Source organism: Camelus ferus, chromosome 23 (genome assembly GCF_009834535.1).
Source record: "Camelus ferus isolate YT-003-E chromosome 23, BCGSAC_Cfer_1.0, whole genome shotgun sequence".
Taxonomy (NCBI): Eukaryota; Metazoa; Chordata; class Mammalia; order Artiodactyla; family Camelidae; genus Camelus; species Camelus ferus.
In genome coordinates, this window is record NC_045718.1 from 16,663,105 (window position 1) to 16,689,825 (window position 26,721).

The window sequence follows — 26,721 nt, forward strand, 5'->3', positions numbered from 1 at the left end:
GCAGCGGCGCAAAACCACAGGCCAGACATCCATTCATCTTGTCCACACGGAGGTCGTGACCTCACAGAGGGTGCCCAGCCAGGCGTGACCTGTCACCGCACACCAGCTCACTGCCCGCCTCTCCCCTCTCTCAAGCCCTGCCTTGTGTGGTACCCTGACCAGCTCATTCTCTTCTCCTCCACCTGTGCCTCTGCGTGTGTTCCCACGGCACAGAATGCCTTACTTCTGACTCCCCCTTCTCCTCTGAACCCTCCTCCCTCCAAAATCTGATCGAGCATCCTTCCTTCTGGCAAGCCCTTCGGGATCATCAGCCATCCCCACTCCCCGCTGTCCCCCAGGTTCGCAAAATCACCACCTGCCGAAGCATGTATCTTCCAGTGCTCGCCATGCCATCCCGAACCCCGGCTCCTGGGGAGGTGACTGCGTCTCCCCTTGGTGTCATTACACAGTGCCTGCTTCCTCGGAGGTGCTGGACACACAGTCATTGCATTTGAGGGTGCTTAAGACCCTGGGAAAAAGAGATTGGGCTTGCTCTGGGAGAGCAGAGGAGGGGTGCCAGTGAGGACTGAGCAGGTTCATCGGGGTGAATGCATAGAGCTTGCGTGATGGGCTGTGTTAGGTGGCAGATCTCAGTGGCTTAACAACAGCAGAGCTCGATTTCTCACTAAAGCTACAGATCCCTTGTGGGCCAGCAGGGGGCCTCTGCTCAACAGTCACTCAGGGACCCAGACTGAAAGGGCAGTCACCAAGTCAAACAGAATCACACTGTCTGTCAGAGGAGGGGTGTGGCGTGGCGGGGAGCAGAGTGCCTTGCATCAGCAATTACCTGCTTTGGTTAAGAAATCACACGATTAAGAATCAGAGGGTATTAAGGAAGTGCAGTTGTACCATATGCTGGGCAGGGGGGAGGCTGGGAATCCTGGGTGCAGAGCAGGAGGAGCTGAGGGACGTTCCTCATGGCCCTATCAGCCAGTGTCTCTGTGTGAGCACAAGGCGGTTCTCAGCAGGGCTCCCTCTCTGGTGTCACTGTGCTGGGGTGGGGCTGTCAGAGGAAGCCACCAGGTGTGGCCCTGGGAAAGTCCCTCCAACTTTCTATTGAAACGTGGAATTTCCTAGCTTTAACCATTTCTTATCCAGCTGCCGTCTTGGAGCTGACCAGGAGCAGAGCCGACCTCTCTAGGCCTCCCATGAAATGTGACTTGGGAGCAGTGAGTCCTGACTGGGAAGCTGGCACACCTGGGTTTCAGCCCCAGCAATCTCTGAAGGTCATGGGCAAATTACTGAAGCTGTGTGCGCCTCCTCACCTGCCTTCAATGCCTGTCTGTAAAGCTCTTCCTAGTTTCCCAAGCATTTCCAAATATACTGTCCCATGTCAACCACAATTAATGGAGTGATGTGACCATCCTTATGCCTCAGGTAAGAAAACTGTCTGGGAGGGGTCGTGTGCTGTGCTCAAGGTCATGCTGGAGGGCATGACCTGGGTTCTAGTGCTTGCCCTTGGACCTCTGTGGGCTCACTAGGAAGATGAGTCAGATCCAACTTCTCCTAGAAGTGGCTGGTCACAGGTCCTGGACCTTCCTGGGGTTCCTGGGTGTCAGAAGTTGGTTTTCCCAGGCACCTCTCCACTTGGTTAACCGGCCCAACCTGCTCTATAGACGCTGGGCTGAGCTCTGAACTTCCCTGCTCCAGTGAACCACGGGAGACACAGAAATAGCACCCAGCGGCCCACCACAGCCACTCAGCCTCAGTTCTTGGCCCCTTGGTGGCTCAAACCCTAGTCCTGTCGCCTCTACTTGGGAAATCAGAGCATCCCCTTTCTCCTCCCTGCAGAGGGTGGTTGCAGTAACCCAGCCGCCTCTGTCTCTTTAAGAGAGAGAGAGAGAACCAAATCAGGAAGTGTGAGAGAGCTGAGAGCCGGCTGGGAGCTGAGCTGAGTGTTGGCCTCTGCTCCCAGCTCTCCCAGCTCCCGGGTGGCACACGGCCACTTCAGCTGGCCCAGTCTTCGGGTCCTGTGGTCACCAGGATGCTCTGGGCACTGCCTGTGAATGACAACAAGCCCTGAAAGCTCTGGGGTCACCACACAGTCCCACAACCCTGCATGCCCCACAGCCGAGATGGGGTGAGTGTGCAGAGTCCATGGGGTGAGGGTTGGGGGAGTAAATGGGGGAGCCCAGCGCCTGGCAGATGCAGGGCATCACTTAGCAGACCTGCTGGGGTGCTGACCTGTCAGCAGCGGCTCTCCCAGCCTATGTCCCCTCCCTGGATCTCTCTGCGGCTGCTGTTCCTCCCCCCGCCCCAGAGGTGCCCTGTGCTCCATCTCTGGTGGGCACCCTTGCAAAGGACCTCCTGGAGGTTGGTGAGACCCAGGGAGGGTTGTGGCAAGAGGAGAGCTGTGGTCCACCTATGATGCTCCCTTCCGGGGCTCTGCTGCCCAACACCCCGAAGCCAGCATTGAGCTCTGCCTCCGTACTTTTCTTCTGGCTGGCTTCTGGTGCCTGTTCTCACTTCTCCTGGGGTCCTTTTCCCTGCCTCTTCTCCTGGAGGTGGGAGTGGCCAGGAAAGTCTCCTGGAGCTGGGAAATTGGGCTGGAAACCCCCAGTTCTGTGGAGGAGGGTGACAAACAGGAAAGGGTTAAAGGGCTGGGGCTGGGGGGCCTTTGATGGAGGCTGAGTATCAAACAGCGCCCAGGGGTGCCTCTCATCCGCCCTCCTCTTTCCGGTGTAGCTCAGCTCCTGGACTTGCCACAGACGGAAAGCATAACAACACACGCTTGCCGGGGAGAGTCTTTGCCTGATCTGGGGCTGCTCAGAGCACAGGGTAAGTGCTTTTGGCCACAGTAGAGCTGGGAGGCGGAAGGGAGGAGGAGGAAAGTGGGAGGGGCAGCTGGCTCGCTGGCTCCAGGACTCACCCTCCTCCATTCAACCACTGCTGAAGGATAGTGAGCCCTTCACTGGGCGGGAGGTCGCAGAACGCGCAGACCTGCCCGGATGTGCTGCCAGTCAGCTCCTCAGCGCAGCCCTGGCAGGGCCAGGAGCAGAGCCCAGGACATGCCACCCTGTCTAGGGCTCTGCCCTCTGCACCACACTGCCCACTTCTCAGAACACCAGCTGCCCTCTGCCCCAGGACCAGCCCTGGGGAGGATTTTTGAAGATCGTGAAATCTCCCCTGGCTGGGTCTTTGGCCTTGATTCCAGGATGCTCTACCTGGCTTCACACACACACACGCAACACACACCCACTCCCAGACCCGCTGGCTGATTCCCCCTCAGCCTTAGAGGGGAAAACCTCACCAGCTCGTTCCTGCTGAGCTAGCACAGTGTCTTCAGAGAGACCCTGAGCACCTCAGCTGCTTCTGTAAGATGCCAGCCCTAATACATCCTCTGAAACTAGGGATTGACCGCTCATCTCTTGACTTGGCCTCTGGCTCCAGGAATGGACATTCTCAAGGTTTCCATTTGTTTAAAAAAACAAAAAAAGATAACAGAGAGAAGGCTCAAAGCTAAGGAACTGCGGGTTTCCAGGCACAGTGACCCTGGGGTTGATAACCTTTGAGAGGCAAGGAAGAAGGCCTGCCTAGTCCAACCTTATCTGAAGGTCTTTAAGGGGTGGTGGCCCTTCCTCTGCTCCTCGCAGTCACTGCGTCAAGACCAGCCCTGGCCCTCTTCTTCAGATAAGCAACACATTTGACTTCTGAGGCTACACTCTCCAGAGCCAATTGCTTTAGAGGAACTGGCCTTTGGCGTGAAGAGAATGGGGACAAAGATGGGGAACAGAGTTGTGGAGGGGTTTCTGATCCTCCTGAGGGCTCCCAAGCCTTTGGATGTGCCGGTCTCCTGCCTCCTCCCACCACCCCCCACCCCCCCACGCACCCTCTGCAGCAGCACTCTCCTCTCCCAGGAAGCGCTGACCTGGCCGTGCTGGCCTCCTGACGCCTGTCAGTTCACACAGCAGGAAGTGGTGGGCCTGAGCAAGCAGTGGGGAGGGGCTCCAGGCTCATGTTGCAATCCTGGAGATTTGTGGTGATGTGGTTGACGCTTCCTGACCCGGGGCTCTTCATTCAAGCACTGTTTCTGCCTCCTGGGACAATCCCAGACCTGGATGCCAAAATCCCAGGAGTCTCCAGGCTGGGGAGAGGTGACAGAGAAAAGGGTTTGTCTCTGGAGAATGCCTGTTTGGGGAGGAGGTGGGAGGGGACTTGGGGAGCAGGGACAGGAAGAATGGCCTGCAGGGGGCCAGGCCTGGGCTGTGGGCTGAGGGCACCGTGGAAGTTACTTAACCTCTCTGTGCTTCACACTCCCCCTGCCCCCTGCCTCTGGAATGGCCACATGGAGCCCTTCACGGGGTGGTGCTGGGCACAGCCACTGGTCAGGTCACCAGTGTTCACCCCAGGTCAGGGGTGAAACCCTGGACCCCAGTGTGTTCTTCTTCTGGGCAGAAGGCGGTCAGCCAGCGGGGAGCAGGAGATGCAGAGCACCGTCAATTACCTGTGGCACACGGATGACCTGCTGGGGCAGGGCGCCACTGCCAGTGTGTACAAGGCCCGAAACAAGGTAGGATGCAGCCCAGCCCACCCTGGCCCCCTCACCCCCAGGAAGTCCTCAGCCCAGCTGGCCCCCCAGTGGGCATCCAGGGGCCTATGTGGCTGGGCAGAAGCCTCTGGGCTTTGTTCTGCACACTCTGAGGTTGAGCAGAGGTGTGGGGATCCGAAAAGGGCTCCTTGGGGCGATGCTTCTGCCAGGCACGGTTTGGGACTGGAGAGAAAGGATGAAGACACAGGCCACCATCCGGGGGTGGGAAGTAGGGCTTGTTTGGATTTATCCCGCCTTCATTCTTGTCGAGAGCTGTATCAAATACACGCGACGTGCTGTACCATCCTGTACTTAACAACTGAAGCCAGACAGAACAGGATTCAATCCCAGCTTTGCTGCTAACCCCAGGGAGTGTGAGCTACCATTGTAGTTATTGCCTAGAGCAATAGTAATAATAAGAATAAACCATCCCCCGCAGGGCATCAAGTAGGCCAAGCTCTCATCATCTCCCAGTGCTGCAGGACCGGCTCTGTACCCTCTGACTGGGGGAAGGAGCTGAGAGTGGGAGCCCCATCCCCAGCCAGGCTGCCTTCACACATCCCCGGGGGGCAGGCTGGTGGGAGGGGCTGAATGGAGGCCTGGGAGGAGGTGATCTCCCCAGGGCAGCGGTGGGACTGACATTATCCCCCACGGCAGAAATCCGGGGAGCTGGTTGCTGTGAAAGTCTTCAACACTGCCAGCTACCTGCGACCCCGGGAGGTGCAGGTGAGGGAGTTCGAGGTCCTGCGGAAGCTGAACCATCAGAACATCATCAAGCTCTTTGCAGTGGAGGAGACGGTGAGTCCAGTGCTTGGTCAGAGGAGGTGGTCTTGTCCTTGACCCTCACAGGCTGGGAAGAGTGAGGTCACATAATGATAGATCTGGGCACAGGCTCATCAGCCAGCCAGCCAGCAGGTTGGCCAGAGCAACAACCTATAGAGAGGAATAAAGAATGTCAGGGGGCTGGGGGCCGTGTGGGAAAGTAAGGATGGGGAGGAAGGCCTAATCCAAGAGGGCTTCCTGGAAAAGGTGACCCTGGGCTCAGGGGTATGAGATCAGTTTGAAGCCAAGGAGGGAGGGCCAGCCAGGAGCTGGGACCAAGAGAATGGGGGCTTTTGGCTCTAGGCTGAGCCACCCTATCTTGAGGAAGGGGAGATGTGCCCTCCTCCCCAAGCCTCCCGCCATCCCACCCACAGGGGGGCAGCCGGCAGAAGGTGCTGGTGATGGAGTACTGCTCCAGCGGGAGCCTGCTCAATGTGCTGGAGAGCCCTGAGAACGCCTTCGGGCTGCCGGAGGACGAGTTCCTGGTGGTCCTGCGCTGTGTGGGTAAGTCCCCTGCCGTCTCCCACCCGGGAGCCCCCTCCCCACCTCAGGCCCAGCCCTCGGGCAAAAGCAAAGCCCCAGAGGGGTGTGGCATTTCTGGAACGTATCCAGACCCAGAAGAACCTTGAAACATAAGAGGCTTTTCATTCACAGGCCTGGAACAGACACTAATGAATGGACAGAATCCAAGTGTCTGATTCCTGCAACTCGGCAGTTTAAAACTACAATTCAAGAGTAAAATCTAAAATAGGTTGAACGCCAGTGTTCACAACAGCATTATTCACGATAGCCAAGAGGCGCAAACGACCCAAATGTCACAGACAGATGAATGGATAAACACAATGTGGCATATACATATAATGGAATACTATTCAGCCTTTAAAGGAAGGACATTTGGATACATGTGATAACGTGGGTGAACCTGGAAGACACTGCTGAGTGAAAAAAGCCCGCCACACAGGGCAAATCCTGTCTGATTTATTTTTATGTGAGGGACCTAGAGCAGTCAAATCCACAGAGACAGAAAGTAGATTGTGACTCTGAGGGTTAGAGGATGCAGGGGATGGAAGGGGAGTGTTTAATAGGTAGAATTCCTGTTTGGGAACTTGACAAAGTTCTGGAGGTGGATGGTGGTGATGGTTGCACAACAATGTCAGTGTGTTTAATGCCACTGAAGCGTAAGCTTAAAAATGGTTAAAATGTAAATTTTATATTAGGTATATTTTAGCACAATTTGAAAAAATAATAATTAAAAAAAAAGGTAGGGAGGAGAATGCCCTCCTCCGGGAGGCAGGGCCTCCAGCCCTCTTGGTTTCTTAGCGAATCCCAGTGGAGCCTCCACACCCTACATCGTTGGGACCCTCGTCCTTTGCTCTGTGCCCATGCTCTTTGCTCTGTGTCCTTTGCTCTGTGCCCTGTGGCCCAGTCAGCCTGTGAGTTGTCACCCTCTGTCTCTGTGGGCCCGGGACAGCCTTCCCCTGAGGTGAGCCTCGACGCCGGGCTGTCCCCGGCCAGAGCCACTAGCAGCCTTGCCTGTGTCCCAGTGGCCGGCATGAACCACCTGCGGGAGAACGGCGTCGTGCACCGAGACATCAAGCCGGGGAACATCATGCGCCTGGTGGGCGAGGAGGGCCAGAGCATCTACAAGCTGACGGACTTCGGGGCTGCCCGGGAGCTGGGCGATGATGAGCATTTCGTGTCGGTCTACGGCACTGAGGAGTACCTGGTGAGGGGTGCCGGGGACCGCTGGCCGAGCTGAGGGCCCCCCTGCGGCTGACTGCCCCTCACCTAGTGAGCCTCCGAGCCCTTCCAAGGGGCTCTCCAGTCTCTCTGGATAGTCCAGCAGGGCTAGAGCTCACTAACCACAACCAGAGCAATTCATTCTGTTCTCTAAGAACACAAAGGCAATTCTGCAGCCCCCGACCCAGGCCCCCTCCCCAGATGCCCTGCCGGGCCCCCTGCCCAGGACCCTTGCCCAGGACCCCTGCCCAGGCCCCCTGCCCAGAGCCCCTCCCAGCCCCCATACCCAGGATCCCTACCCAGGACCCCTGCCCAGCACCTCCTTCCCTGGACCCCTGCCCAGCAACCCCTGCCCAGGCCACCTACCCAGGCCCCCTCCCAGCCCCCCTACCCAGGACCCCTGCCCAGCACCCCCTGCCCAGGGCCCCTGCCCAGACCCCCTCTCAGCCTCCCTACCCAGGATGCCTGCCCAGGCCCCCCTTTTTCATTAAGTCCTTGATCTGATCCTCATGGAGCAGGGAGCTCCACTGGTCACCGCCTTCCCCAGGGCAGAGGCTGGGCAGAGGGAAATTCTCTGCATAAGCGCATGCCACACCCACTTTTGAGATGACATAGGAGACACATTCTGACGGTTCTGTTTTCCACCTGAAGGGGTTTCTGATGGTAGGTGGAGGGATCAGGCCCTCGGCCACCCTCGCCCTCCATGACTGCTCTCCCGTCCTCCTCTGGCAGCATCCTGACATGTATGAGCGGGCAGTGCTTCGCAAGCCCCAGCAGAAGGCTTTTGGGGTGACCGTGGATCTCTGGAGCATTGGGGTGACCCTGTACCATGCAGCCACCGGCAGCCTGCCCTTCGTCCCCTTCGGCGGGCCTCGGCGCAACAAGGAGATCATGTACGGTGAGGGGAGTGGGGGGAGGGCCCTGGGCCTTCCCTGCCAGTTCCTGCTGTGTCTCCTTTTCTGCCTCTGACTCTGCGGTCCTCCTAGTCCACCCCCATGCAGGCTCCATTTAGATCCTTAGTTATCAGTCCATCAAACAAAAAGCTGAGCCCTGGCCCTGGGTGATGGGTTCAGTGCTTCCCTTGAGCACCCCTGCTCCATCTGGGGCTCACCACATCTCAGCTGAGGCTCCCAAAGCGACTTGCCCAAGGCTGCAGAGGCTGCTGGGGCAAAGCTGGGGGTAAGCCTTCTGACCCCAGGACCCAGGTTCCTTGAGGTTTCCTGCTGTCTGACACAGAAGTAGCTGGAGACCCAGGCTACTCCCACTGAGGGCACTGCCCAGAGCAGAAGAGACTTAAGGTGGATTTGCAGGGCGGTCAATGCCCCCTTCAGCTCAGGGGTCAAGCTGTGTGGAACGTGCATTCGGTTAGGGGAAGGAGAAGGAGACTGACTTGGATGGGGGCTGTCAGTGTCGGCTGGACTTTGAAGGGAGGGGCGGTTGGAATAGTAACATGGAAGGCGGGCTATTCAGGACAAGCGCAGCGCAGGCGCAGGTGTGGAGGCAGGAGGGCCGTGGAGGTGTGGTGTGGGACAGAGGAGAGCAGAGAGCTTGGGGGCGGGGGGCACCAAGACTAGGAGATCTTGTTGGCTGCGAGCCAGGACTCTCAAATTCCACTTTCAGGCTGCCTTGGAACTGCTGGGTGACTGGCACCAGTGCTCTGAGTCCTCCGCGCTGCCCGTCATCCCTTGAAGTGCGGTAGGCCGGCTGACCTTGTCCCGCCTCCCCCAGGTACCGGATCACCACGGAGAAGCCGGCCGGGGCCATTGCGGGCACTCAGAGGCGGGAGAACGGGCCCCTGGAGTGGAGCTACACCCTCCCCATCACCTGCCAGCTGTCCACGTGAGTGGGACTTTGCAGGAAGGGCAGATGCAGACCCAAGTCTGGGCCGGTGTCATCCTCTCTGCTGCGAGTCAAGACCTACCTCAAGCCGGGCCCAGGGGGACCCTGTGTGCTGTCAGCTTGGGCTCCCACTCTCCCTTTCTGGCTTGTGTCTCCATCTGGATGCTGGAAGACCCTTCCGGCTCTTCCTCGTCATCCCACCCCTTTCCACCCCTTAGTCCTCGCTCTTCAGGGTGTTCTCATGGAATGCCCCTATCACCTACTCGAGGAGGACAAGTCTGGGCCCTGGCCCCTGACAGTCTTCATGTCCTGGGGGGACAGGGGGCTGCAGAGCCAGCTGGTGCCCATCCTGGCAAACATCCTGGAAGTGGAGCAGGCCAAGTGCTGGGGCTTCGACCAGTTCTTTGCGGAGACCAGTGACATCCTGCAGCGAGTCATCGTCCACGTCTTCTCCCTGCCCCAGGCCATCCTGCACCACGTCTATGTCCACGCGCACAACACGTGAGTGGGTGCCAGGAAGGGAAACATGAGCCGTCTCTCCCCAAGCACAGGGCTGTGTCCTGGGCAGCGTGCTGGGGGGTGTTTAGTTACGGAAGCTTCTTCAGGGTCCAAACTTAGTTTGGAAAAATACTAGTTCCACCAAGTTAAAGTTAAACAGGCTTCTTTGCTGCTGGGCTTGAGCAATTCAGCAAACTTCACAAAGCTAAGATGCATTATGAACTTCCTGAGGGTGTGTGTGTGCGTGCACGCACACGTGTGCTGGCTGTGCATTTCCCAAATGTGTTGCTCATAGAGCCCTTTATTCCTGGAGCACGCTATGGGACTAGGTGACTTTTAATGGGAACATGGCAGAAAGAGGTGTGAAGGTGGAGACAGGATATTGGGGCTCCTTGAGTTCTGTCCCCGCTCTGTCTCCATCCACTATAAGACATGAGCTCTACCCTTTGTGTCTCTACCCTGGATAAAAGAGCAAATCACCCAGTCCCTCCCTCTGAAAAGCAGAGCCCAAAGTCTGAGCTGGGGTTTGGGCCGCCCTGACCCTGTATCCAGTCTGCTGACCCCCCCTTCCATCCTCTGCCCTGGTGTGTCTAGGATAGCCATCTTTCTGGAGGCCGTGTACAAGCAGACCAACGTGGCCCCCCAGCACCAGGAGTACCTCTTTGAGGGTCACCTCTGTGTCCTTGAGCCCAACCTCTCGGCACAGCACATCGTCCACACCACAGCAAGCAGCCCCCTGACCCTGTTCAGCATGGCCAGCGAGACCCCCAAGGGGCTGGCCTTCAGGGACCGTGAGTAGGACCACCCAGCCTGGATCTTTTCTCCTCTTTATGTTCTCCTCCAAGGGGCAGGGGTTGACAATCCAGGATATTAATTTTCTCTGTGGGTGTTTTTTTGGGCCCCTGGGGTGTAGAAGGGAGATCTGGGTTCTAATTCAGCATATGCCTCTGAAATGACATGACTCAGGCCAGTGGCCTGACCTTCCTGCTTCACAGCATCCACAGATCTGTGAAGGAGACTCCAGAGGAAACAGGGAGGTGTGGATTTAGTATGCTCTCCGCGGTCCGTGATTGGTGGGGAAACCTCAGATAGTTTGGGTTGACGGAAACAGGCGCCCAGGCTTTTGGAGAGAAGGGAAGGCGGTCAGGGGTCCAGAGCTCTGTCCTTCAAGTTCTAGCAAAAATATCACTCCTTCTCATTTGAATTAAGCTGATTTCACCCTCCTCCTCAGGGTCTGAGAGGGGAATTAACCTTGAAACCCCTGGATGTAAGAGGTGGTTTTTAGCCCATCCTCTGCTGTTGAGATGGGACCTTGGGTACGAGGCTGCAGTTCTTCAAAGTGAACACAAGGGGATAGTGAGGGACTGCAATTGTAAAGAAGCACATTGGTGCTTCTCAGGATTGAGGGTGGCGGCTCTAGGTGAGTTGGGAAGCTGGGTGTTGAGGGCTGACTGTGAGCTGGCAGTAAGGAAAGATGAGCTCAGACCTCATCCAGGGCCAGACAGGCAGCCCCCTCAGACAGGGTCTTTATCTGCAGCTGCTCTGGACATCCCCAAGTTCGTCCCAAAAGTGGACCTGCAGGCAGATTACAACACGGCTAAGGTGAGGGACGGCCCCCAGGTGGCAGGGAGGGAGGTTCGCACAGGGGTAGGGGGTATAGGACTTGACCCTGCCCGCCTGTGTGTTTCAGGGGGTGTTGGGGGCCAGCTACCAGGCCCTGCGGCTGGCACGGTCCCTGCTGGCGGGGCAGGAGCTGATGCTTCGGGGGCTGCACTGGTTCACGTGAGTACCCCCGGGGACTGGGTGGGGAGGGCGCGGTGCCCTCAGTTCCCTGCAAGAAGACAGCTCTGACTCAGGCTTCCCTTGGCAGGGAGATACTCCAGGCCACGTGCAGGCGGACGCTGGAGGTCACCAGGATGGCCCTCCTCTTCCTCAGCAGCAGCCTGGGCACCGAGAGGTGGGTGTCCTGCTTGGGGCGGAAGGCTGCAGCAGGATCAGGGCCTGCTCAGACCCCTCGGCCCTTCTCTCTGTCTGTTCCTCACCCCCAATCTTTCCAACCATGCCCCTCGCCACCTCCCATCCAGAGCTCCCAACTTCCCTGCTATCCTAGGAGGGAGAGGCTGCTCCCACCTCGTCCCTCACCCTCAGCCCTGCCAGGTGACTGCACACACCTCCCCCACACCCAGTCCCTCACTTCATGGGAACGGGCCCGTGGTGGCAATGCCCCTCTAGGTACCGGGGCTGCCTCCCTGCCCCAGGAAAGGGCCTCTGCCCTACCAGACCCCTCCTCTGAGGTTTAGCTGCTCACCTGCACCAGGCCCTGGAGAGGGATCCAGGGCGAGCACTCACACCCACACGTGGTTCCCGAGCCTGCCAGGACGGAGATCTAGGTGGTCTCATCCTCCAGACTCCTCCTTCCTCTGGGCCTTAGACTGTCCTCACCTCCTAGGATCCCCTACCCTAATCCTTGGAACTCCACGTCCTCCACTCCTCTGACTTGGGCTAATTAGGGGTGATGGGTTGGAAAAGGGGGAAGACTGGGGAGGAGGAAATCCGGCCGGAGGGTCTGGAGATGAGCCGCGGGAAGACTGCATCCACCAGAGCTCTACCGAGAAGGTAGTCAGGACCCCCGGATCTAGAAGGCAAGGCTGTGGTATGGGTGCGAGAGGGAAGCTCTGCAGCCCAGGGAAGGCTTCCCCAGTGGGAGAAGACAGGTGGTGACAGAGGAGCAGAGAGACTGTGCCCAACATGCTGATGTCCCCACCCTCACGGCCCGCAGCCCTCGTCCTCAGGAAGGTCCCAGGAGTTTCCCAGAAGCTGACTGACTCACCACAAACTTGCCTTCGTCCTGGCACTTGGCAGCAGCAACCTTGATGACGGGGCAGAGGGAGTGGTGGCCATGCAGGGAGGAGGGAGGGTGTGTCCCAAGATGAGCCCCCAGCATGGCTGGGTACCCTTCAGGTGATGCCAGAGATGGGGGGCTACAGTGAGCAGTATCAGCCAGCAGTATCCTCTGAGCAGAGCTCTGTCCAAGCACCGAGCGGGCTTCCAGGGATAGAGGTGGCCCGAGGCCTGCAGAGGGTCCTCACTCCCCAGGGGACAGCATGTGCAGGTGGCAGGACAGTTGGGTAAAGGGAGACTAGAGATGGGTAGAAGCAACCACAGAGATCTTCCTGGAAGAAGTGAGGCTTTTAAGGCCGGAATGTGACAGAATACCTGGGTTAGCAGGCCCTATGCACAGAGAGAAGGAGGCCACGACCAAAGGGTGGGGAAGTGCTGTTGAGGTTTGCTAAAGCCACAGTTGTGACGGAAAATATCCCAGAGTGGAATCGGAGAGGGGCGAAATGTAGGGGAGAACGCATGCAGGTCCTGAGGTCTAGCTGGGAGGTGAGAATCCAGGGAAATGACCAATAGGGGTCTCTTGTGGGTTCTTGAGTGGGAAAGAAATGCATACAGGAAGCACTTGGGCTGTGTGCCCACCTTCCCTAGGCTGACAAGTGTGTGGGGTGACAGGCTAGCCCGGGCCCGGAGTTCCAGCGTCTGCCGACTGCTGTTTCCCCCGCGGCCGTTCTGGCCCGAGGCCTCCCTGAGGGGTGCTGTGTGTGGAGAGCTGGGTGCAGGGAGGGCCTGCTGTGAGGCCTCCTGGAAAGGAGGCGTCTGGAGAGTGGGAAGCGCACTGAGCAGAGAGTCCGAGGGCCAGGCCCAAGCTCGTCACTGACTCACTGTTGGCCTCAGGCCCTTGTCACCTTTCCTACCTGGGCCTCTGTTTCCTCATTTTCAAAATGAGAGGCCAGTGCCTCGCAATCTCGTTCTTTTCTGAACATCCCCAGACCTGTAGGTTCTTCTGAAGTCTGAAGCCACTGGCTCCTCCCACAGTGGAATCTGAGCTCTCTTAATGAGCTGAATTTCATGTTGGGAGGCGTCCGAGCCCCTGGCACAAAGCCGCTGTTGTTGCCCATCCTGGTTACTCGCCTCTCCCACCGGGTGCGCCTCCTGCTGCGGGCTCCCTCGGCAGAGCGTCCTTGCCCTTGTCCTGAAGCTCCCCGGTCCTCCCTGGCAGGTGCTGCCATCTGGTGGCACCGTTCGGGGGGTGCAGTTCCAGGGGCCTGGACTGGCTCGGGGAGTCTCAGTGCTTCCCAGTCCCCACACCCCCCCAAAATTGTGTGTCTGTATATAAACATGTTCTCTAGTCATGTGCTTTATCTCTGAGGTCCCATCCAATCCCACGAACACCTTTTTCGGTAGCAGGAAGGAGCTTATCTCCCCATTGTACAGATGAAGAGCCTGAGGCTTAGAGAGCTAAAGCGACTGCGAGATCGCACAGATGGCAGGTGTGGCAGCTGGACTAGGACTCAGACCCACCCTCCTGACTCCCTGTCCCGTTGGGTTGGGTCGGCCTCATCCTCTTCTGCTGTAAAGTGTTCCATGCCCTAAAACCCATCCACGTGTTCGATAATTCACTCAACACTCATGTGTATGTTGCCAAAGAATAGGTTCTTGCCTCGCACGGGAAAGAATTCAAGAGCGAGGCATAGTAAAGGGAAAGCAAGTTTATTCAGAGAGAATCATGCTCCATAGACAGAGTGGGGTCCGTCTCACTCAGAAGGGAGAGCAGCTCGGGAGATACACACTCCACAGGCAGAACTGCGGGCATCTCAAAGGGCGAGAGGGAGACAGACTGAGAGGTGTGGGGTGTTTAAAGTAAAAGTAGATGCACACTCCATAGATTGCAGCCCGTCTCATAAGGCAAGAGAGAGAGCGACCACGAAATGCAGAGTTGTTGGTTTTTATGGGCTTGGTAATTTCGTATGCTAATAAGTAGGAGGATTATTCCACCTATGTTGGGGGAGGGGCAATGACTTCCAGGAAATACCCCCGCTCGCCTACTTTCTGACCTTTTATGATCAGCCTAGGAACGGTCATAGCGCCTGTGCGTGTGCCGTGAGGCTCAAGGTTTACTGGAAATCAAACCTTCTGCCATCTTGGTTCTAACCAGTTTGTCCTATCCTCAATGTCTGTGTCGTTTCTTCACTACTTGTGCCCTGCCCCCTTCCCTCCTGTCTCATGTGGAGGACCTACTGTGTGCCAAACACTCTCCTGGGCCCTGGAGATACAATGGTGAACAGAGTGGGCAGCATCCCCGCCTTCATTCTCCCCACTCCTCTTTCCTCCCCTCCCCTCCCCTCCATTCCCAAGCCAAGACACACAGGATTCTTTTTTCCCCAATTGTTACAGCTGTAAAAACAGTAGGTGCTAATTGTACTAAGTTGGAAAACACAGATAAGCAAAAAGGAAATAAAAATGCCATATCCTACCACCCAAAGGTAATCGTCGCTCCCTAGCAGAACATGGCCTTCTAGGCAGTTCTCCCCTGTGTGCGTGTAGGTACTAAGCAACCTGCCCTTTTCCTGTACTTACTGCTTTTCTCAGCTTTGAGCCCTGCCCCACCCGTGTCAATAGACCTTAGTGTCCTCTGTCGTACCCACCCATGTTCCAGTTCCCCTAGTTATCCCCCAAATCTCCTTATCTACCTGGTCTCATCAAAACCAGGATCCAATCCGAGACCACACTTTGTGTCTGGTTGCTGTGTTCCTTACGTCTGTTTTAATCCATCCCTCGAGGTTCGGCAGCGTGGCTGGAGTGCCTGAGCTCCAGGAACTGATGAGAGTTGCAGAGCTGAGGGCCAAGCTGCGGACTGTGAGTGAGGATGGGGCTGGTGGGGGGCTGTCTGGAGCAGAGCCGGGGGAGGGGCAGGGGTCCAGCCAGGCTTGCCATCAGAGCCTCCAGCTGAGGACCCCCCTGGGGGTCTGCCTTTTTGCCCCACAGTTGGCTGAGGTCCTCTCCAAATGTTCCCACAATATCACAGAGACCCAGATGACCCTGAGCAGCCTGAGCTCTGAGCTGGGGAAGAACCGGGATCAGGTACATGAGGACAGAAGGTCTGTGGGGTTTTCCTTCTTGGTGGGGTGGAGGTGGGGGTGAGGGCACATAACACAAAAGGCCCAGTCAGCCTGCTTTCTCCCTTATCTTAGCAAGGATGCTGGGGCATGGGGTTAGGGGTGGGGGACTCAGGAGTATATGAGACCCTCCCATGAGCCTGGCCAAATGGAGAAAAAGGTCTGGGGTCCTGCCTTGATCTGGGAGTTTAGAGAATGAATTAGAAATTGCAGCAGGTGCAATAGTTCTAAATTAAAGAATAATTTCATTTCCTCAGCTCTCTGGAACCCTTGCTCTGTGTCAGACCCTTGAATAGGTCCTCCTACTTCTATTGTTGCAAGAAAATGGGGCACAAGAGGGTGGTCCCAGGTCTCGGGCGAGTTCCTTGGATGCACCCCACCAAGTGAGGGTTCTTGGCTTCAGGCAGGAAAGAATTCAAGAGTGAGCCACAGTAAAGTGAAAACAAGTTTATTTAGAGAGATACACATTCTGTAGACAGAATGCAGCCCATCTCAGAAGGGAGAGCAGCCCTGGGGTGCAGAGGTGGCTGGTTTTTATGGGTGGGGTAATTTCATATGCTAACAAGTGGGAGGATTATTCCAACTGTTTGGGGAAAGGGGTGAGGATTTCGAGGAACTGGGCCACTGCCCACTTTTTGGCTTTTTATGGCCAGCGTGGGAACTGTCCTGGCGCCTGTGGGAGCGCCATTTAGCAGCTAATGTATGACAGTGAACGTATAATGAGGCTCAAGGTGCACTGGAGATCGGGTCTTCCTCCTTCTTGGGCCTCGTTGGTTCTGACCAGTTTTTGTCGTATCAACAGCTAAGTCATTCTTTTAAAGGTTGTGCCCTGCGCCCTTCCCTCCTGTCTCACTATCGTCTCATTTAACCCTCAAGACAACAACAGCACTACTGCTATTATGCCCCTTTTATAGATGAAGATGCTCACTCAGAGAGGTTAGTTTGCCCTCAGACACAGCTAGTAAATGACACACGACAGACGTGGCTCCGGATCGGGTCTGCCAACCTCCGAAGCCTATGTTCTTGGCCTACACCAGGGATTTATGACTTTTAAACCCCATTCTCCCTTTTGAGAAACATAAAAACTCCCACCCGCCCCACAGCCTGCGCGTGGAGCCGCTGCCTCCCTTGCCCGCTTCCCCCAGGACGGGGCCACCTCCTCGAACCCCCTGCCATCAGCGCCAGCACAGGTCCACGCCCCAGCTCCTCAGCTCTGCATTCAGAAAGCTCTGGACACTGCAGTTTTTCCTAACGGTTTTGGCTGCAAAATGTGACCTAAACTGCCGCGAGGCTCTTTACAGTCTGAGGGCGAATATTCTTATGGCTCTCTGAAGGTGGAGGGCACTTGATGCTGCCCCAGACCGCACTAGGCGCTGTTCCACCGTACAGTGCGTGTACACTGAACCAGCCTTCTCAGATCAGAAGCCAGTTCTGAATTTGGAGCACATCTGGCCCGAGCCTTTTGGATAAAGGCTGGATGTGGGGTCTTGTCCACCCCGTGTTCCAGGAGGGAAGGCACCTGGGACCCTCAGAGTCCCAGGACAGGCTTGGGCTCTGCCCAGAGTCCAGCTCCAGAGACGGCTGAGACGGGGTCCCTGGGAGTTGCTGTAGGGAGGAAGGGGAGTTACATAGACCTGAGGGTGAGGAAGAAACCCCCACGCCCAGCACATACCCAGCATCTCAAGCAAAGTGTTTGTATCCTGAAAAAGGGAAAGAGAAACAATCATGACCTTGAACCCCAGGTCGAGGACGACCTCAAGAGGTCATCTTCCACATTCCCCTGCTTGCAGGCAGGATTGAGGGCCTTGATTCATTCTTGTTTTTAACAAGGGTTGTTGATTCATGATTTAACTTCCTTCTCTGTGCTTGGCATTGGGTATTCTCAGAAAGCACAACCCCTTCCTGCCAGGGAACAGGAAAGAAATTCCTGCCCTGCTCCCATGCACAGCTGCCGCGGCCAAACTCTCCTGTTTCAGGGTCCAAGGCTCCTTCCCAGAACCTGTTCTCAAGCCCCTTGTGCAGCAAAGGTTGCTTTTCTGTTGCCTGTCCTGCCTGGCTTCTCCTCGACCTCATCTCTTATTAAATACCGCGCGTGTGTGTGTGTGTGTGTGTGTGTGTGTGTGTGTGCGTGTGTAAAGGAGAGAATAAATACAAGAATGAGAGACGGCTGGCCAGCCTTCAGGGGCCTCAAACAGGCTTAGACACAGGAGAGTCACCCCCCACTCCCTGACTGTCCCCCAAAACTGTGCAGTGAGGCTCCTTCTGCAGGGAGACAGCGCCCCTCCTCCCACCGCCATCCCTTCCCCTGCCTCCCCCTTTACCTGTGCCATTTGACTTGTGTTACCTGTTCCCTGTCTCCTGCCCACAGCATCCAGCAGATTCAGTGTTGTTTGGACAAGATGTATCTTATCTACAAACAGTTCAAGAAATCCAGGATGAGGCCAGGTGAGCCCCGAGGAGGGGAGCAAAACACTCCTGCTGCTCTCCTGCCCCTCACCCCCCACTCCCTCCCTTCCTCCTCCTTCCCTGCATTATCTGGTTGTTCCTAATACTCCATCATGTTGCTGCTGGAGGCTCACTATGCGGGTGGTACTTGTGGAACCCAGGGGCAGCTGGGCTAGGACAGGGTCGCTGTCTGCAGACCAGTGGGGGACATGAAGCCTTTCCACCTGTGCTTGCTGCCACGTGGCGGTAGGGCGGGGCATCATGTCTTTGAAAGAATCACACTTTCCAGGAAAGAAATGATCTGGAGAAAAACTGGTTAGAGTCCCTGGTGCAGACACTTCGCCTGCATTATCTACCAACCCTCACAAGACCCTCTGGGCAGGGGCAGCCCGTTCACAGGCTCAGGGACTGGAAGCTTCTTGCCCATCCTGGGGTGAGGGAGGGTTGAACCCAGGGGAGGGCTGGGCTGCAGGAGCCTGGGGGGCCCCTGTTTGACTCTTGGAGTTGGGAAGCTAACGCTCCAGGAACCGACTGTCTCTCCCACCCACGCCCCCAGCATGTCCTAACGTGCAGGAAATCGACACTTTAGGTCTTGGACTTGACTGCAAAGCTCTCTTCTGTCCCTAGGATTACCTCAAAAGCACTGTCCCATAGGAATATAATGCAGGCATATTTGTAATTTTAAGTTCACTAGTAGCCAAAATTGAAAAAGCAGAAACAAGTGGAATTGATTTTAATAATATATTTTATTCAACCCCATATATTCAAATTGTCGTTTCAGCATGTAATCAGTATAAACAAAATTATTAAAGGGATATTTTACATTCTTTTTTTTTTTGGTGCTAAGTCTTCATGATCCTGTGAGTATTTTACACTTAGCAGCACATCTCTAATCAGAAGCTAATTTTTTAACAAAATGAAATGTACGCTTACCAAAATAAAGCTGTGTTTGATGGGGAAAAAACATCGTACACGGCTTCAGTTTTTAAGTTGAATTGGAGGAATTGAAAGGAAAATGCAGGGCCTCAGTCACACTGCCCGTACCAGTCATGTTTCAGGTTCTCGCAGCCATGCTGTTAGACATACAGACCTAGAAGAGAATCCTCTCTCCCTGGGAACCGCAATCCTGTCTCTGTGTCTCACTTGGAGGGAGAGCAGCACAGGAGACGGGGAAACCCTGTTCCCTGAAGCCATCGGGGATTGAGCTCAGGAAACCTGGCCTGACACCCCACTGGCCACCTTTGCTGTCACTTTAGGAGAACTTCCGAGGCTTTTCTGTCTCCATCACTGGAATTACACCATCGTATAACCACCGCACTGCAGGGCACCTGCGTGTGCTGGGCTCCGTCCTCTGGGCCATGCCTGTTCTTAATTTATTTGATGCTCATGAAAACCGTAGACCGTGTTATCCTCCCCATTGTACAGATGAGGAAACTGAGACACGGGAAGGTTAAGGAGCCCAAGCAATCCAGATCCAGCTGCTTTTAACTACCCCATTTTACAGCCTCAAAAAGAATTTCATTTCTATTGGTCTGCAAGGGTCTTTTATTAAAATTTAAAATGAACCAAGAATAACACTTAACTGCCAACATCCAAGGTGTTGAAAGATGCCATTCCGGAAAATGTTCAATCATTTTCAGGCTCTCTTACTTTACCCCTCACACCCGTCCCGCGCGTTACCCATGATGGACAAGGTGAGCTCACTTGCCTACAGCCCTGCTGATCGGAGGCAGGATTGGGACTTGTCCCGGGTCCCTTGGGCTTCACAAGTCAGCTGGCTGAATGCAGGGCCCAGAACAAGGAGCCCAGGAAGGCGATTCTGCTATTAGGGGATTAGTGGACCCCAAGTAGGCAGCAAGGGCATCCTCCTCACCACTTCGTCTTGGGGAAACCACTAACCGGAGGCCATTCCCTTGAAGCCCAGGAGAGGGCAGCATCTCCCTAGTGCAGAGATCGTCAGGAAGCTGCCAAGACACTGAAAATTTCATCCCTGCTGGTAGAAGCTCTCCTTCTGGGCTGGGCTGAGAAGGGGAGGTTGAGCATCATGGCCTGGCTTACCCAGCCCACTGCTGCAGAACCCAGTTGACTCTGCCTGCAGCCTGAATACTCAGGGATGGGGTCAACAGGCTGCAGGCATCAGCCATGCTGGGAGGGGTGCTGGGTGAGAGGTCAGGGCTGACCACATCCTTCAAGGCCCATCTCATCCACCACTTCCCACCTGGAATCTCCCCAAGCACTCATCCCTCCACCCCCTACACCGTGGGCCTCTACCTTGTCATAATGCAGTGTTTTAGGTGCCTGTTTCCCTTTGTCCGTCTTTCTGGCTCTGTCTGTCTTATGAGCTCCCGCGGAGCAGGGCCCAGGCTGCTGCTTTCATGCTTGTAGTTTCCCCCAGCCCTTGCGCTGTTCGGTTTTGTTGACTGAATCGGTGACCTCAGTCCTGTCTCTTTCCTGCAGGGCTTGGCTACAACGAGGAGCAGATTCACAAGCTGGATAAGTGAGTGGCCTGTCCCCCGTCAGGCGGGTCAGCAGGAGGGTGGGTGTCACCGGGGCAAAGTGACTCCCTGTGCCGGACAAGAGGTGGTGAAGGGCCCTGATCCCAGGCCGGAGCTGGGCAGGAGGAAAGTGGGATGGGGTCACTACATCTGGGGCAGGTCATCTGCAGCCAAGGGAGGGAGGTTTCTCAGCCGCAGTCTGGGTGGAACTGGACTGACTTCTGGTGGGAACAAAAGTAGGATTTCTTTCCCTCATCGTCCTCGCTGATTTACCACCTGCTTCTGACCTCTGCCTAGCTCTCCTTTGGGCTTCTCTCTGCTCCTCTGTCTCCTGGACACTCTATTCTTCCAGGAAGCCCTCCCTGATTTAATGCTTATTTGGGGACTCACTCCCTGAGTTCTATCCCTGACCCTGACTCCCTGCTCGCACACACACACACACACACACACACACACGACTGTCTCTCCTTCTTCCTGGGGACTGAGCTTGAGAGCGTGTGTGTTCCCTGAGGTGCTTGTCTTTCTCCCACACCCATCTGTTGAAGTGTGCTGTGTGCCGGCCACTCTGATTGCCACGATTCCCGTGGGCGATCACCTCCTCCTCTGGAGAGGCAGACCTGCTGTGGACCCAGGGACTGGGTATTTGCATGATACTAGGCTTGTGCACAGGTGGCTCTGGCCACTCATCTCTGTACCTCGGTTTCTGTCTTTTCAGGGTGAATTTTAGTCATTTAGCCAAAAGGCTCCTGCAGGTGTTCCAGGAGGAGCATGTGCAGAAGTACCAGGCATCGCTGGCCACACACGGCAAGAGGATGAGGTAACACTGAACTCAAGATCCCCAGGGCACTCCTAGCCTGGCCCTTCCCAGCTTCAGACACCCTGGGCTTTGCAGAGCCCCAGTTGAAAGGGAGATGGTAATAAAGGAATAAAGGGAAAGAAATGGGTGGTTTTATGGCCCTGGGTGGACCAGGCAGTCTGGTGGGTGATTTCCATCTCTACATTAGCTCATTTAATCCCACAGTATCTACCCTATGCAGTGGATACTGTCACCCCATTTAACAGATGAGAAAACTGAGGCTCAGAGAACAGGTTGCTTCCTTAATACCACACCGCTAGTAAGTAGCAGACCCAGGACTAGTGTGTGGGTGTGACTGCCTCTAAAATCCGGATTCTTTCCCAGGTCCCTGGTGGCAGTGTTAGGAAGCCCTCTCACTGGGGAGAATGCAAGGTCCCTCTGGGATGAGGACAAGTGGTCTGAGAAGCAGAGGGAGGCAGAGGCCCTTAAATAGAACCCCCTCTCACACTGTCGCCTATGGGAGTTTTGGGTTCTCCCTCTCAGACAAGCCCCGCCCTCCTTCCCCTGCAGCGTCCTGAGATGAGCGGGCAGGTTCCCAGCTGCTGCCGGTTCAGAGGCCCTTGTGACCTGTGGGCTCATTACAGGGTTAAGACCCAGACACTCTCCCACACAAACATTAGAAGACAATGCCCAAGGAAGGGGGTATAGCTCAAGCGGTAGAGTGTGTGCTTAGCAAGGAAGTCCTAGGAGGTCCTCCGTTCAATCCCTGGTACCTCCAACAATAAATAAATAAACCTAATTACCTCCCCCTGCCAAAAAAAAAACAAAAAACAAAAACGCAATGCCTGGCTCCCCCACCCTAACCGACCCCCAGTTCTGATTCAGCTGGTCTGGAGCAGGGCTTGGATGTCAGTATTTTAAAACCTCCTCCAGGCGATTTAATGCATAGCCAGGGTTAAGAATGACCACTGATTCCCTCATCCAGGACCTGGCTCATTCCCTCCTCTCAGAGAGAGATGAGAATTCATAACACAGTCTTGACTTTGATTTGTTCTGGAAACGGGAGCGTGGGCAGTTCCCACTTTAAGTGTCCCACTGCGGGCGGTCTCTGCTTCCCTGACCGGGGCCAGTGCTCCCCCTGACCGGCTGGTGTGACCCGGCCCGAGACAGGCATGTTCACAGCTCCCCCCGTCCTTCTACACAGACAGGCACCAGCCAGGGTCAGAGTGGTCATCACCGTGGGACAGGGACGGAGTGAGGGCACAGCTGGAAAGGCAGAGGCACTGAGGGAGGCCCATGCCTGGGACCCACCAGCTCCAGCCTCTGCCATCTGGAAAGCTCTTCTCTGTGTCTGGTGACCCAAACTGCTGGGTGGGCAGCTGAGAGCGAATGAGTCCGGCTCTGATGCTTCTCTGCTCTCTCGAGGGTGGTGCATGAGACCAGGAACCACCTGCGCCTGGTTGGCTGTTCGGTGGCTGCCTGTAACACTGAAGCCCAGGGAGCGCAGGAGAGCCTCAGCAAGGTGAGGGAGCTTTAGAAGCTTCTGGGGCTGCCTAGGGGAGCCGGGGCAATCAGGCTCCTGGGGGGCGTCCGGGCTGCACCCCTGCCCCGGGGCAGAGCTGCCCTTGACCGAGTCCAAGCACTTTGGTGTGGGTGGGAGGGCTCTGACCCTCCAGCGTGGGAGGCACTTCCTAGTGTTCTCAGACTGATGGCTGCTGCAAGGGCAGAGCTGCCCGAAGGCTGGGACATCTTCCTCATGAACCAGCGCTACTCCTGAGGGGCATGTGAACCCTTCTCGGTCCTCTGATCTGCTCTCTGCAAAGAGACAAACCCACAGGCAGTTCTGAGAAGCTGCCCGCTTTGCCAGCAGGGACAGAGAAGGGCTGTCCTTCGAGGAGCGAGCCCCACATGGCGCCTCCTCCCCTCCCCGCACAGGACAGATTCTTTCAGAGCCTGGGCTTCCCGCACCCCTTCTCCACAGCTCCTGGCTCATCCTGTGTCATGACAGGTACAGGTCAGACACAAAGGGGACTCGGCAGCCTGGACCCCTAAACACAGGCAGAGACAGGGCGGTGGCTGTGCTGGCTGTGCTCCCAGGACAAGAAGGAGGGGCTTGTGGGAAAGGCCTGAGTGTTCTGGACACTCCAGGGATGCGGGCTGGTGGGCCAGGGACCACTTCATTACCCCTGTCTCACCCTTCCCCACACCCCTGCTGCCCCCACCAGTGTGAGCTGGCTTGTCCCCTCTGACTAAAGTGTGTTTCTTTTCAGATCCTTGACCGGCTATCGCATCAGCTCCTCCAGGACAGAACACAGGGGGCTGGGGCCTCATCGCCCCCTGCAGCCCCTTATCCCAGCCCTGCACTAAGGGAGCTGACTCTGCAGTGAGTGCCAGAGAGGGTGTGTGTGTGTGTATGTGTGTGTGTCTGTGTGAGTCTGTGTGTGTGTGTGTCTGTGTGAGTCGGGGTGTGTGTGTATGTGTGTGCGTGTGTGTGTGCGTGTGTGTGTGCGTGTGCGTGTTAGGCCCCAGAGACAGGAACAAGGAACAGAGGCCCGGTGGGGCTGTGGAGAGGGTGGGCCTCCTGGGAAGGGGTCTGGGCAGAGCGACTTTGGCCTTAGCCACAGCTGCCTCTCTGGCCTTGTCCTTGGGCAGCATGCAGGAGCTCTGTGAGGAGATGAAGCTGCTGTCGTCTGACCTCCAGGACAACAACCGCATCATTGAAGGGTAAGGAGTCCCCACTGGGGGCTGGGGGTGGGGAGGCTGGGTCCCCGAGCTGCCCTCGCCTCAGGGGACAGGCCCCGTGCCTGCCACGCAGGTTTGACGACAGGTGTCCATGTTCCAAACTGTCACATCAGAGCTTCAGCCTTGTGCACAGGCGAGTCAGCGTGCTCACCAGCTGAGGCTATCACTACAGTCAGGAGAGCGTGGGCCTCGGGGTGGTCAGAGATGGGGGCCCAGGGGCATGTGGCTTGGCGGCTGTGTCCGGCCCTGTGTGAAGGTAGACTGTCTGACGCCTCATCCAGGTCGACTCCTTTAGCCTTTACCACCATCCTCAGAGCAGGGCTGTTCCGTCTGCCTGTCACAGTCCAGGAAACACAGTGCGGAGCTGGGGAGGGCTGCCCGTGGCTGCAGGCCCACTATTAGGGACTCTGCATTGTCACCTGATTGGAGTCCCTTCCTCAGGGGGTTGAGCATACCGGGGGGCTGCTGGGCCCTGCAGCAGGGCTCAGCCTTTTGGATTTTGTGCAAATTCAGAGTGAAAATTCAGAGAAGAAAACTGGAGGATAACAGAGTGAAATTCAGAGAAGAAAACTGGAGGATAACAGAGGGGCCAGCTTCTCATAAGCACAATTGAAAGCACAATTGAAAGGGAAAAAAACCTGCCATTTAGAAGTCCCACTTTACAAGGCACATTTTATCACCAAAGAGAAGGACATAATGTCAAAAGCAAGGATGGTCCTTGCCCTGAAAGTCAGATTTCCATATATATATGTGTGTGTGTGTATATATATATATATATATAGGCAGTCACGCATGCGTGCACACACCTCCCACATCCTCTCTGTCATTCTTACGTCTCTCACTCCCCCGCGGGGGGACCAGTGACATGGTAGCAAGAGTCTGCAGAGATTCTAACAGGGTTTGACTCCCACTCTTACCAACCGCGTGACCCTGGGAGGTTTGTTCGGCCCTGAGCTGAACAATCGGCATCGTGATTCCGACCTCATGGTGTTAATGCAGGGATTAAACAGGACGAGATAAGCAGTGAGCTGGGGAGGGGAGGGTGCGCGAAGGCAGGGCTCACTAAATGGCAGGTGTTCCCCAGAGGTCACGCCAGTCTGGGGCCCTAGAATCAGGCCCAGGAGGTAGGGGAGATGGGCCCAGAGCTCATGGTTGTCCCCAGAGTTTCAGAGGGTCCTTGGGTGGAGGAGGCATCCCATGTCTCATTCTTAAACACCCTCAAAGAGGAGATTTGACAGCTTCTTGAAAAGACTTTCCAAAACAACCCTCACGGGCAGGAAGTTCTAATTTTAGTGCCGACATAAATTTTGCTGTGATGCGTAGTCTATTTACAGATAGCTCAAAAATTTTATTTTGAGGATTTTTTACTTCCTTGTTCAGAGCTATAACCAAAGAGCCTAAAGAAACAATTGGAATTCCTTTCCCCCTCATCTTGACCCCTGGCTGCCTTAGAATCACCAGGGGAGCTTTTAAAAGTGCAGATGCCTGGGTTCAGAGACTCTGGGCGCAGCTTGGAGTTGGGGATTTTTATAAGCTGCCCAGATGATTCTAACGTGGAGTCAGGGAAAAGAACCAGAGAGTTCTTGTTGGTGCACACAGACGCTACGAGAGGAGAGCCGAGGACCTGACTGGCTCGGTGCTCCTGGAAGCTGACTGTGTCGGGCCCTGGGGTGTGGTCTGCAGGCTTCTCCACCTGGGTGGGAGATGCTAACCTGAGCCTTCCGTTGCAGGTTAAGTCAGGTCCCATCGGCTCCTGACATCTGAGCTCTGGGGCGTGCACGAGGCATCCTGAAGCATTAGACTAACTCAGACACTGCTCTCCTGACAGCACTGCGGGACCCAACACAGGACGGTACCTGGTCCCATCTCATCAGCCTACCTCCCTCCTGGCTGGCAGCCAGGAGATGTCACCAGCATTACCTTCGGCTGCCTCTCTGCGGGCAGCAGCGCAGAGGATCCGGGGCACTAGGCCACCTCTGTCCAGACCCCAGACCCACTCCTGGGCTGCCCTGTGTGTCCTACACAGGCTCGGGCAGAGCTCTTCTGTGGCCCTGGCCTGTGCAGCTGAGCCTGGCCGGGCTGTCGGGAGAAGAGGCCCCTCTGGGGCCCTCCCACCGCCCCACCGCCTCTGGTTTACAGGGCTTCACTCCTCAGGGATCAGAAGAGGCGGCCCCCTGGGGTTTCCCCAGGGTGCTGGGTCAAACAGCATAATCTCAGTCTTCCTTCCTCTTAAAGTGTTTCATGCTGAGCACACAGGCCTCTCCCCTTGCCTGTGATTCCTGAGGGTGACCACACACGGCCCCAGGCCTGGCGGAGCCTGACTGCTCTCCTCTGGGTCTGGCTGAGCCTAAGGCTGAGAGGACGGTGGCCGAGGCAGGTGCCAGTGTCTTGGGGACCCTTCCTCCCTCTCTCTGAGGCACCACCAGGTTCTGGGGTTTGCAGGCAGCGGTGTCAACAGCAGCCATGCCAATTAGCATAGGCCCACAAGTCCAGAGAGCTCTGAAGAAATAAAGGCCTGCACCTTCACGAAGTGAAATAAGCGTGATGCTCTTTCCTATGTCTGAGTAGCTGTCACTGGGCTGCGGCTGGGAGGCGGGGGAGACCCTCAGCTGGGTGTGCTTGGCAACCAAGCGGGACCGGGTGGGGATCTGTGAGGAGGATTGGGAAATGGAGGCAGGGCCGGTCACTTCCTGATTCCTGCCTTTCCCTGAAATGAGCCCTGATTTCAGGGAAGAGCCCAAGGCAGCTGGCCTTCTGCTGGTGGTGGTGGGGTGAGGGGGGCTCACCTCTCCGTTCCTTTCTTCGGCTCCCTGCCTTTCC

General features: G+C 56.2%; 1 protein-coding gene across 3 annotated transcripts; it reads left to right on the forward strand.

Moving 5' to 3' along the window:
- Positions 1 to 1,900: 1,900 nt before the first annotated feature.
- On the forward strand, positions 1,901 to 26,437 carry IKBKE (inhibitor of nuclear factor kappa B kinase subunit epsilon). 3 transcript variants are annotated; one of them, XM_032467052.1, is made up of 22 exons: positions 1,901 to 2,119; positions 2,725 to 2,817; positions 4,435 to 4,549; positions 5,225 to 5,365; positions 5,764 to 5,893; positions 6,934 to 7,115; positions 7,862 to 8,022; positions 8,858 to 8,968; positions 9,290 to 9,469; positions 10,061 to 10,257; positions 11,004 to 11,068; positions 11,157 to 11,248; positions 11,337 to 11,423; positions 15,088 to 15,163; positions 15,293 to 15,405; positions 17,792 to 17,868; positions 20,326 to 20,365; positions 21,079 to 21,180; positions 22,585 to 22,681; positions 23,430 to 23,542; positions 23,812 to 23,883; positions 25,632 to 26,437. In XM_032467052.1, the coding sequence occupies exons 3-22, from the start codon at positions 4,463 to 4,465 to the stop codon at positions 25,663 to 25,665; spliced, it is 2,157 nt and encodes a 718-aa protein (XP_032322943.1). In that variant the 5' UTR covers positions 1,901 to 2,119; positions 2,725 to 2,817; positions 4,435 to 4,462; the 3' UTR covers positions 25,666 to 26,437. The 3 variants fall into 3 exon arrangements, with proteins under 3 accessions (XP_032322943.1, XP_032322944.1, XP_032322945.1); XM_032467053.1 differs by having other exon boundaries at positions 4,438 to 4,549; XM_032467054.1 differs by lacking the exons at positions 1,901 to 2,119; positions 2,725 to 2,817; positions 4,435 to 4,549 and having other exon boundaries at positions 5,228 to 5,365; positions 6,861 to 7,115.
- The last annotated feature ends 284 nt before the right edge of the window (positions 26,438 to 26,721 follow it).

Bases quoted from the DNA above. Each gene is read 5' to 3' on its own strand.
- IKBKE (XM_032467052.1), top strand. From the start codon at position 4,463: ATGCAGAGCACCGTCAATTACCTGTGGCACACGGATGACCTGCTGGGG. The intron at 5,366-5,763 runs GTGAGTCCAGTG...TCCCACCCACAG, and splicing joins TCTTTGCAGTGGAGGAGACG to GGGGGCAGCCGGCAGAAGGT. The intron at 23,543-23,811 runs GTGAGTGCCAGA...GTCCTTGGGCAG, and splicing joins CTAAGGGAGCTGACTCTGCA to CATGCAGGAGCTCTGTGAGG.